The sequence below is a fragment of the Indicator indicator genome, chromosome 11 (assembly GCF_027791375.1).
Source record: "Indicator indicator isolate 239-I01 chromosome 11, UM_Iind_1.1, whole genome shotgun sequence".
In the NCBI taxonomy this organism is placed as follows: domain Eukaryota; kingdom Metazoa; phylum Chordata; class Aves; order Piciformes; family Indicatoridae; genus Indicator; species Indicator indicator.
This window is the reverse complement of record NC_072020.1, coordinates 23,532,532-23,545,016: the sequence shown is the minus strand read 5'-3', so window position 1 is coordinate 23,545,016 and position 12,485 is coordinate 23,532,532. Positions and strand designations below refer to the sequence as shown.

The 12,485-nt window shown below is 37.4% G+C and overlaps 1 protein-coding gene across 1 annotated transcript; it reads left to right on the top strand.

Moving 5' to 3' along the window:
• The first annotated feature begins 5,060 nt into the window (after nt 1-5,060).
• On the top strand, nt 5,061-10,808 carry AGR3 (anterior gradient 3, protein disulphide isomerase family member). The gene is made up of 7 exons (XM_054385077.1): nt 5,061-5,166; nt 7,250-7,313; nt 7,783-7,835; nt 8,509-8,585; nt 8,840-8,903; nt 9,934-10,017; nt 10,759-10,808. The coding sequence occupies exons 1-7, from the start codon at nt 5,061-5,063 to the stop codon at nt 10,806-10,808; spliced, it is 498 nt and encodes a 165-aa protein (XP_054241052.1).
• The last annotated feature ends 1,677 nt before the right edge of the window (nt 10,809-12,485 follow it).

Here is a 12,485-nt window from a genome sequence, read left to right as displayed (position 1 = left end):
CCAAAACAGATCTCTTCTGTAAATCTCAGCAAAATTCATGAAAAATAATAAGTTGCACTTTTCCCTGACAGTCTTCAAAACTTTGTATCCATAAAAGTGTCTGGGAAATGTGAGAAGGCTGCAGGGCAGGAAAACGATCGTGTTGGAAAGTGGAATCCAATAGAGAGTAGTGACTCACAGAGGCACAGGGCTGCAGAGCAGCTGACAGAGAGCTGTTGATTAAACCTGGAACCAAATTTTCCAGGGGCTGTACCATAGGGCAGTTCAAGGATGGAAGAACTGGGAAGAGAAAACCCTGGAGGGTGCTAGAGGTGACACCACTGAAATAAGATGAAGGCTTAGAAGTGAAAGCATAGCCATTGGCCTGGGAAGTAGAGAATATAGTTTGCAGCTAGTGTAAACCACTGTAAAAAGTAATTCAATAAATGTTTTTCCCGTTATAGTAGTATGCTGATATTCCATAACAATGTTTTTATAGGAATAGAAAGGTAACAAAGTGCAGTGGTCCACTGAAATCAAACCACAGGGACTCAAGGACCATTGGAGTAGTTTGTTTATTTGATTATTACTTAGGGCTTTACTTTTAAGAATGAATAAAAGAAGTGCATCTATCATATCTAGATTTCTTTAAATGTTTTAATTGAAATGAACCAGAAATTTTCTAATGATTTTTGGCTGTCAGTCAATCCCTAAGTCCAATGGCCACATGCAGTATTTTCCAATGTATTCATTTTTCTTCTTGGCAATGAAAGCTAATGCTCAGCAGTTGAAGCTGAAGCACAGTTCTCAGCTCTGGTACCATGTGCTGCTGGATTGTGCCCTGAGCTTCAGACTCACTGCACACCAATTACCTGTGTTAGGAGCCAAAGCACTTCTCTCACCCATGAAAATATCTGCTCTGTGAAGCTTTCCCATACTGGTTAGTGTAAAATTTGTTTGGGCGTTGTGTTTGGGTAATCTAATTAATTTTGCATTGATTTTCAAAGGCACATTGGGCTTCTGTAAAAGCCTTCTAGAGAGTGATCAACAGATGTTGCTGGAACAACAGAATTGTCACAGGAGCTGTGACTTTATCCCTTGCTCATGTATGAACTAAAGCATAATTGTACAGGGTAAGAACTTTGTCAGCAACCTGCCTTGCTGGAGAAGCAGATCAACAATGAGTGTTTAACTCTCCAAATCAGTCCATGGTGATCAGTCTTGCTCCTAGTAAGCATTAGCTAGAGGTACCATCTTTAGGTAAGACAGACCCAAGGATTCTCCAGCTTCTTGCTATTTACCCTTCCCTTCCCTTCAACACCAGGAAAATGTCTACATTTCTAAGTGCTTAAGAATCTGTAATTCTTCAGTGAGAAGAATTGAAGCTTCAGTGCCTGGAATTTCTCTATGAAGACCCAAAACTTAGATGAAGCTAGATTCTTCAAATCATCTTTGGATTGACTTCAGATAGTCTTTTTCATTTGCTTGAAATATAAATGAATAAATGCAACATAGTACTTTGATTTAAATACCTGCCTGCATTTCTCTTGCATTTCCCTTTTCAGACTTTCCAGCCCTTACGCATATTATAGATTTAAATATATTTACTACACTTTTTTTAACTGGAAGTGCAAGTTTGAATTCTCCTACACAAATATTAAAGACAGCTTAGCACTAAAAACATAGAAAGTCACAGTCTGCACTTTTGGGTACAAAAAATACACAATACAAAAAAACATATATCATTAATCATATACATGTCAGTGGCAACAAATATCAGAATATTAAAGCATTAAAGACAAAAAAGAATTCAGGCTTTACATTAAAAAGAAGTGGGAAAAGGTTAACTATATAGCTGATAAAAGTAAATACATGAGAGAAGAACCAAAAGAGGATTATTTCTAGTTCCTTTGCAAAAGCTATACAAAGGAGGAAGGAAAATCTGATCCAACTACCTCCTTCTTTGTGCAAAGACAATGAGTAGAGAACTTTTCCTGTATTAGTCAAGCTAGGTCAAAATTATATCAGGTGTCATGTGCAAAAATTCAGAGCATTTTAAAGCTACAGCTCACAGAAGCAATTATCAGATACTTTAAACTATATTCTTTAAATAAATAATTTTATCCCCCTCACTCCCCCAAAAAAATTTGTTAATTACATTCCTCTACACAAAGTAACCCTTGTGTTTTCCTATTGGGTTCATACCTATCTCCCAGCACCAGTGAACTCACCCATTCACTGGGAACAAAAGCACCTACAGTTCCAGCTTTCATTGGTGGTTTCTTTTTTCACTGGATAGAAGCCAATTTTGAACTGTTTGAGGGGGAAGTAGAAGACACACATAAGCCACTATTTATTTCCAGTCCTCATACAAGACACCTGATACAATCCAAGATGAAGAGAAATCCAAGGATTCAATGTACAAGCATGGGAACTCACAAAAGCAAAAGCTGGAGAGATGGCAGAAAAGGAAGGGGGAGGGTGGAAACACGTGAATTTGATTTTCAGCTAAGAGGTTCCTCTTATTTTTTTTCTCAAGTGAATGTGCTGCTGTTGCTACAGCTACACAGAGACCTGGGCAGCTCAAGTGTTCTGTGCTTAAATCAAACTGATTTTAACAGTTCCAGAAAAAAAGACCTTCCATCAGGAGAATTGATCACTGCTGGTGAGCAAGCATTTCTCATTCTTAACTTTCTTTTAGTACAGAAATGAGTTTTGGTTGACAAATGCATTACAAGCATAGTTATACTGAAAAAAAAAAAAAGGATAGATGCCTAGAGCAGCTAGGAAGGAAAAAAAACAATTGTTCTGACAGATTAAGGCAATCTATATGATGTTGGCTGTCATTTTTTTATTTTAATCAGTTAACTCATATTGCATCATTTAACATCAAAAATTCAGAATTTAAACTGCCTCCAGCTACAGCTCCATAAATTATCCTTCCAGAAACTTATTGGTTTTCAATAGGATAGTAATTGCTTCAGATTATTAATCCTGTGACTTGGAGAGATTTACACTTTGGCTTTTCTATGAATACATCATGAAAGAAAGAACTGATTGATTCCTTACCTGCTTTATAGGGATATTATCTGTTGAGATTTCAAAGGCATAACTGCTTATGCTTAAATAGAATTTTAACTTGTTAATGTAAATGCTACATTTTATCATTAATAGGTAAAGTGATACTAAACATAGTTATTAACTTTTGCATAGAGCTGCTACAAATACTCATTCATTACCAACATAGTAGTGGGGTGTAATGATCTGCTTTTGCTAACCGCAGTTAGTGGGGAAAAGGGGAAAATCTGAATGGAATTCTTATTGCCAAAACATCCTCATCCCCCAGGTTTAACTAAAGGTTATAGTCTTTCCTTAGGAAGCACTGAACAACTTCACGTTTTCTTATGAACTATCAAAAACCCCAATTATCAAAGAAATGTGCATAATTAGTAAGCTCCAAAGGAGACTTCTTCAAGAAACTCATTCAACAATGGACAACACGAATGAGCTTAAGGAAGTACATGAATCAAAGAACAACTCCAGAGTTCTGATGCCATGTGGGGGACAGGGAACCCTTGTCACAAGACCCAGGAGAAAAATGTTATAATTAATGCATTAATTATTTTAGCAACCTAGGGAAAATTCTTCAGAAATATAAGGTTCTTACAAGAAGATAATTTTTTTTCTACAATGTTGCACATTTTAACATGCATAATGTTTTCCAGTCACTAGAATAGAATGTTCTTCTTGCATTGAGACTGCCAGTTATTGGAAGTGGAGTCTGAATTGGTTCACTAGAAATAGAACTGTTAACAGTGACATTAGCAATATAAGGACACAACTTGCTGCTGCACTTTTCATGCCTCTCTGTTTTAAGACGCATGAAGTATCTTCTTTTGCCAGTGCTCAGGGCATCCATACTGGATATCACTTTGAAATTCAAATTTGTCATTTTCTTTATCAGTACAAGCACAAGTGCTTGACGGGATTTTTTTTTTTTTTTTAAGTCAAAGCTCTTTCTCAACAGGTCTTCCTGATAATGCCTAAAGCTCAGCCTGTGAAAGGTGGAATCTCCAACAAGAACTAATAAACTGACTGGGCTACCTGCGTTGTTTTTTAACTGAGTTCAAACCACCATGTATACACCTGAACATCAGAACTGTAATGGCTAAAGATGATTGTACTGGGCAGAAAGAAGACTTAGCAATTTAAGAAATTCATCTTTCAATGCTTTTCCTCAAACGCTGCTTTTGTTCTCTGACTTTTATCAAGACCAGAAGTTACTGAATTTCTTATAATGATCTTTGTCAGGGAGAGAAGAAGATACCTTCAGAATACTGAAACAGCCAGGAACACAGAAGGATTGTTTTATTCAACAGGAGCTGATCTGAAAATCAGTTCTAAAATGCCATGAAGAATAGGGACATTTTTCAAATTTTTGTTGTGAGAAACAGCTGGAAATTTCTTGAACATTTATCTCAGTCTTTAACACAGTGTAGGTGAAAAAAAAAATATGGGAATTTCAACATTTTGGAGGGATTTGCCAATTTAAAATCTATTACGCCAGGAGGCAAATATTTGTCAGTTTTCCTGTTTAATTAAGGAGGATAATGAGGAAACTTTTGGCCCCCAAAAAATAAAATCAAGGAAAAAAAGATCCCATGCTGTTATGTTTCACTGACATTAAAAACCTAACTGAACAAAGAGCTAGTAACAGTGTCTTGAAATTGTCATGATCCAGTCTTGCAACACTGTACTAGTTCATAAGAATCAAATACTGGGTGACCAGAAATGAACTGAAATAAACTTCATTCCCCTGATCACACTGCAGTGAGAACCATTCCTTCAGCCGAATTTTAACAGCTGAAAGAAGAGCTGCATGACAAAATTAAGCACCTTCATTTTGCACTTTTCTCACACACACACAAAGGGCATTTTTAGAAATAACCAAACCTGTCTCTGTAGCATAGATTGTTTTGATACCACTGAGATATTGATTTACACTGTGCCAGGTGACTAATGCATGTGACTAAAGCTGGTGCTTTGTTTTCCAGATTTCTTGCTGCGCTGAAAGGGAAATAATGCTCCGCTCAACACTAGCCTTGTCCCTCCTGCTAATTGCAGTCACTTCTAACCTTGCAATGGCAATCAAGAAGGAAAAACGAGCACCTCAGACACTGTCTAGAGGTACAGCTTATAGTTACCTCCTTATCTTGTCATATAGGTCATCAAATGTTTTTATTTAGAATGTACATAGAAGCATATATATATATATATACTTAGTGAGGTGTGTTACTCTAGTGTTAAGTAGTGCATCATATTCCATGTCATTTCACTCCATCACTTTGCTCTTAAGAACATGGCTGAAGGTCTCACATAACCTGCATAATTTATACTGCTCTTTGTGACCTAGTAGAAGCAAATAACCCAAACTGAGTCTCTCGAATCAGGACTATTGGTGAAAAAATATTCTTTCATATACCATTTAGAATAGATTGTATTATGGTAACTTACTAACTGCTGAAACACAGATTCATAATGTCAGTTGCTATGGGAACAGACCCATTTTTATACACAGAACTGTTAGCTTGAGCCACTGGTGGGTTTTCCTGTGTGATTTTTTTTCCTTTTGCTTTTCATCAGATAGTCACAGTCATGCTTTGCAGTGAATAATTCACTTCCTCACAATGCATAATTTTCAGCCTCAATGTTAACTAAGGATTCTATTTTAAGACATTTATGTCTGCTCAATACTTAGAAATATAAGCAGAGAAATATCTTACTGAGATATCTCCCTCTTCTCCATCTTCCCTCTCCCTTCAGGCCTATTCACCCCCCCAAAATCTTCATCTCCCCTCTTGACCTCTTCTGCAAGCAGTGCAAAGCCTGCAGATCCCACAGGTCATATCTGAAATCTTCCCATACAATGCACTAACAAAGTCCTGCCTATCATCAAGTCCTATCTCAGCCTAACTGTTCAGGGAACCCTTGACAAAACCATACAACACTCAAATGTACCAAGACAAATTGCAAATCATTTCTCCTAACTGGTATCCTTGGAGAAAGGTTATAGTTAATCTGGTATTTGTTGTCTATCTTCCCTAGATGAGGATTATTTTTCCAACTAAGCTTAAATGCATAAAAAGATCACAAAATCTCTTCAGTTCTGGCAAATAAAAAAAAAAAAATCACAGACAACAAGTGTCAGCTCTCTAATCCTGATTTCAGACCTTCTGGAGTGCTTTGCACTTCAACTCTAATTTTCAGAGGTCAAAGTGGAATACTTAAACCTGCTACAAAATTACCCTTGCTGACTCCTTTGTGCAGTTACCTACATGAGCAGTGGGAACACACTGGTCAACAGGTAAGAATCCCACCAACCAAACAGATCTGTAATTGAAAACAATCTCACGAAGGAAGAGATGACTTAGTAGCATCACAAGCAATTGTCCCATGAGGAAGCTAGCAGCAGATCTCTGCATAACCATGGCTGGTCCAAGCACTGTCCAGACAGCAGAGGCCTTAACCTCGTACAGATCCAGAAGCTGTTCCACAACTCACATGAGGGCTATCATGACTGGAACACACAAAACTGCATGGAAGGCAGAGATCTACTGCACAGGGGCTGGCATCTTTGAGATCTGAAGGCATGAAACCAACTGGGCAATCTGCTTTTTGAGATCAGTACTATCACCAGCTATGGATGAGCTATGAAGCTGATGATTCGTTACAATTTTGTTTTGGAGATTTTTATTTAACAGCCATTCTTTTATTAAGTTATTTAATTAAATGAAGTACTTGGAACTTCAGGGACTGAAATTCATTATTCAGAGTTAAGTTTGCCACTCAAGACTGTTCTGACAATTTCCATATTAAAGTCGACCTCATATGAGCTGTCATATTTTATTTTCCTCTCTTTTCTAAGCCAACCTTAAGTCCCAGGGTCTAAATGAAACATGGAGCAGACAGTATAAAGATGCAAAGGATTTGAGTGCTGATTTGGAGACTTCTGACTATCTAGAAAGATGTTGAGTATTTTTCCAAATAATTTAAACTGGATATGCAACCAGCTGAGGGGTTTTTGGAGGGTTGTTTGGGTTTTTTAAATCCTTCAGTGCACCTGTTGGGAGATGTAGAATTAGCACATCCACAACCTTTGATTCAAAAAACTCAAATCATATTTGTATACAACTACTGATAAAGATAAGAAAAGGAATTTCTTGTGAGTTATTTGCCTGGCCATCAGTTAATCCTTTTGCTGTATTTCTAGGGTGGGGAGATGAAATTACCTGGGTACAAACTTATGAAGAAGGGCTTTATCAGGCAAAAAAAAGGTAAGAGATTAAAAAATGTTTTGAAAGCTGAAGATGATAATCAGTTATGCCTGGATATACTATGATGAAAGAGAACAAAGAAACACTATGACAGCTGATCTGCAGACCACCCAGTTAAATAAAACAGATTTTGTGTCTACAAATAAAAGCTATTGTAGGGCCCTTACGACACTGAAGCAGCATCATGGGCTGATAGTTTAACGTTGTCATTTCTTTATCACAATAGCAGGATTGTCATTGAGTAAGAAATGGTACATAGATACAGAAAATCTATTTCTTTCTTCTATGTTCTTTTCCCTTGCGAAAAAAAAAAAAAACTGTCTGTAATGTTTCACAGAATGTCTGCATAGTTTTCCTGTGGGTTACCATAAGATAAAGTATAATTTGTCTTTTCTGGTCCACTGGTAAAATCACCCATTTGCATACCTGTCAAATGATCTAACTACCTGTTTTATTGTTATTAATAAAGTAACAAGCCACTGATGGTAATTCATCACTTGGAAGACTGTCAGTACTGCCAAGGTAATTTTGATATTTTCAGTGTTACGTTTTTGTGAATATCTTTATAAACAAACTGCACCTGTCTATATATTTACCTTCCACTTGCTGAAAATCATTTAAAGAAAGAGGTAAATGAAAATACATTTAAAAAGCTAAGCAGTTATTGCTGTTGTTTACCAAATCTCCACTATGAAACCCAACAAAGAGCATGAAAAATACTCAGGGCTGCTGTCTTGCTGACCCTAATGTAGTGCTGGTCAATTTAAATTAAGGGACACAGATTTGCTACTGACTGATTGAACAAATTTAATATTGTTTGGCTCTCCTCGGCTGGTAACTGAAGAAGGAGATGAGGACAGGGCTACTGAAATTGATCTAACAAGAATTTTCTGAGAATAATGCACTTTTGTCAAGCTGAGACATGGTATCCATTGTGACAACAGGCTTCATAAATAACAGACAAGAGCTCCCACTTTCATAGCCAGGAGGTTATACTGACATGGGTCAAAAAAAACCAAAAAAAAAACCAAACAAAAAAACAAGAAGCAGAGAGAGAGCCCTTATGTGTCTGCCTCAGAAATGTGTATCAGCAGAGATAAGAACAATGTGGCCAGTCTCCAGCCAACGTGGTGTCTAAACTCAGAAGAGAAGGCAGTGTTTAAGACGGATTTCAAAACACTCATGTCTTTTCTAGCACTGAAGAAAGCTTTTGCAGAAAGTGAAGAGATACAGGAAATGGCCCAAAATAACTTCATTATGCTGAATCTCATGGTATGAAGGGTTTGGGGTGGTTTGACTGGTATCTTCTTTTTTTTTCTTTTTCTCCCTGTAGTTTCTCTTTCTTTGCCTTGCTTTTTCACGTCTTTTAACCAAATATCTCTGCCATTTTAGTTACATGTGATTACAGGCATGTGTGTGTGTATCCACACTCAAGTAGTACCACCCTTGGTGTTGGTCCTCTAGTACAACTACTTTAGCAAAATATACAGAAATATGTTCATAACCAGGTTTAATTTCTCTGCCAGCATGAAACTACAGATAAAAACTTGTCACCTGATGGACAATATGTGCCTCGAATCATGTTTATAGGTATGTAAAATATTTATCTATCTTCAGAGTTGTGAGATCTGAATCTACGCCCGTGTCTCCTTTCGGGAACATCAAAATGATTCATTTTCCAAAAAGAAGAAAACTCACAATTTATCATTACCATGGCATCAGTCTGGAAGTTGGCAGATCTGAGTTCTCCCTCTGTCACCAGCTTTAACCCCCATGTACTTCCTCAGCTTACAGATAGGTTCTGCACTGTACCTAATCTATGTCTGAGGGCAAGAAGCTTAAATATCTGTTAACATCTGGGCTTGTGCTCTCTGTGCTTCATGCTTGTGCTTTTATAGGACAAACTTTACTGAAAACAGTCAAATACCTGACTGGATGTAGATACCTACAGTGTGGACATTATCACAGAGATAGTCAATAGTCAGTTGCATCTAAGGAATGATTTAACCCATTGTAAAGCTGATTTCTGGAACAGATTGAATGCATCATGCCCTAAAGTGCCTGTTCCTTTTCAGTGATAGCACAGGAGCCTGTGGTGGCACCCAAAGTTAGGTGAGATGAAGCCCACACTCAGAGAGAGAGCAATGTAGTAATATAGGAGTCAGATAATTAACAAAAAGCTTGGAAGAGAAACTGGGAAAAGAGATGTCCACAACTTGCTGCCATGATGAAAATATTAAGAATCACAAGATTTTCGTTCTGAAGGCTTGAGGTAGGTCATCCTAATATTGCCTTAGGTGCACCTGACCCTCACTATGTGCACATCCAGTCAAATTGGTTGCTCCTGATGTAACCCCAGAACTTGTAAAACAGGATATTTTTCTTTAAATACAGTTGAAAAGCATGTGTAATCTATCACTTAAAAGCAGCTGCTTTGGTTTCTGTTCAGGATTTTTTCAAGTAAAAGAGCAGTTAGTTGGAACAGAGCGTAACGGCCCCGTGATCGCCTCGTAATGAAAACACAACACCTCAGAAACAGGGCTGTCCACCTTGTGCCAGGGACATCACCCTCAGCTCTTGTGGGAACAGAAAGCAGTGCTTAATGTGATTACTTTTTCAGATCCATCTCTCACAGTAAGAGCTGATATCACAGGAAGGTATTCCAACCGGCTCTACACTTATGAACCACAAGACATTCCATTCTGTAAGTGCCCCCTTTGCTGGGTTACTTTGCATTTCACCTTGCAAGCAGCCAGATACACCCTGTCCCAGCTGTTTGTGCTTGAGAATTCACTACAATCTGAGAGTAATGGATAAAGACTCTGCAATGCAATGAATTATAGCAGTCTAACCTGTTCCAGCAAAACACTTAAGCATACCTATTGTCCCACTGAATTTATTGGACTACTCAGGTAAGACAAGTTCAAAGATCATGGATGGTTCAAGATCTGAGTGGTTTGCTGGAGAATGGTGGAAGTCACTATGCTCAAAGGTATCCAACTGTACAATATAAACAGGCAGTGGTGGCAGGGAATCAGTAAAGAAATGCTGGTGATTACCTGGATACCACCTAACAGCCCTATTTCAGAAAGGAATGTGATTTTTCACGTTGAACTAGTCATTACTCTATACCATCTATTCGAAACCAGCACAGTATCTCACCACAAATCTGCACGTCACATCTGATTACCAGACTTGCTGATGAGAAATGAGTTCAAAGGAGTCTTGTCAAATCCTTTCAAGTTAAACACTTTGATTCATAAAATGTTTTACCTCCTGCTTTAAGTATCAGTGCCAGAATATCGCAATAGAAAGCTCTAAAATGTAATGTGACCATACATTAATTTCAATGTGAACAATTTACTAATCAAGCTTCATGGGTTTTGTAACTGTACAGATGCACTTTTAAGTACATTTTTACAGTCTTTTTTTGTTTTTCTTTCAGTAATAGAGAACATGAAGAAAGCACTACGCCTCATTCAGACAGAATTGTAACCAGTGAAATGACTGTAGCCTCTACGAGGTGAAGCTGCACTGGGAAACCTAAGATATTCAAATATTTTAGTTAACTTCTCTGTCTCTACTGGCATTTTGAAGTTCTACCAAGCAGCTTCAGTGATTCAGGTTTCACAAGAAATTTCTATGCACAATTTGAAGAACAAACATAGAAAGACTATAGTGTTCATTTGGAAAATAAGAGGAGAAATCTGTTAAACACTGAAATAACTAAATAACTAAAAGTGCACCAGCTTTGAGCTGTATTTTATTAATCCAGCTATGACTCTGTTAAGTCAGGTATGGCTTCTGACTGAGAACTATAAAAAGTATTTTTTATGAGGTTTCTGCAGCTTTTTGTAGAAGTTAATAGCTGCATCTAAGCTTTTTTTTTTTTACAAAAGTTTGCTGTCAAATCCTCCTATAGATCTTGCTATAGCTTATATAGAAAAAGAGAGATCCAAGCTTAGCTTCCTTCATCAGAATTCTTTATCATTTTGTTATCTGAAATTAGAACAGACATTTCAGACTGAGCATGTGGTCTCAGTGAGGTGATAATCATCAAATAGCAACTACAGGGTTTGCTATGATAAACACAAAGTGAAGCAAGAGAATTGTTAAGTCCCAGTTCTCCACACCTGAGGCCAAGTGAGGTTTGTAAAGTCTGATACAGGAAAAAATGAGCAGGCTTGTTCCTAGTTATTTTCATGTAAATGGCACTAGATTAATCTGAAACTCATCCCAGGTCATTCCCTCTTTTTCTGTGGCATCACAACCCAGACATCATGGTAGCAGCTTAGTGAGAGGATTGGCACATACAAAGTCTTGACAGCATTTCCCAAGGATAACCACATGCAAAGGTGCACACTCAATCTGAGTAAAACCCTAAAGTCATTTGAAATCATTTGTTATCCCAGCAGTCTGCTTTTTAATTAGAACAAGGCAGTAAGTGCCTCATTTGCAGTAAAAGCACATATTTTATGTTATATGCAAAGCACCAGTGTCACTCGTTTCTGCTGCCATTTTCTATAACGCTGACTGTATTCAGATATAAAAGAGAAGGAAGGATCTCTGCAGAACAGCTTTGCTAATTTACAACACCTATGAATGAGTTCCACTGCACCTATTTATGCCTTCACAATTATGTAAAATTTGAATGTAAGCATATATTCCACCAGAGTAGTGACAAATGTCCTATACACTAAGACACACACACAAAAAATCTTGTATTAGTCATTAACAACATATTGTCTTCATTGTTAATGATATTTTTTTTAACCTGTGGGAAAATGCTAGAACAAAATTAAACTGATAATCACATTCCTTTGGGTTGTGTTTAGCTCTAATCACTTATGTCCATACTTATTCCATATTTGGCAACACTTCCCAGACTGTGGGCAAATTGTCTTTCCAGCAAGCTCTGATTTTTATCAGAATGGCATACACTCTCCACTCAGTCAACATCAGGTTTTATTCATTCTTCACTGCTGATTAGAAATGCTAATAAGATACACACTGATACATACTTACTTTGGCTGGTGCAGGTTTATATTAAAATTGGTAGTGCTGTCATGCTTCCCTTTTAGCATCTATGATGCAGCAGTTAGAGAATCAAGTTAAAAAAATAGATACTGAGATCAAACACAACCTGGTCCTTACAGAAACACAGAGCACCTG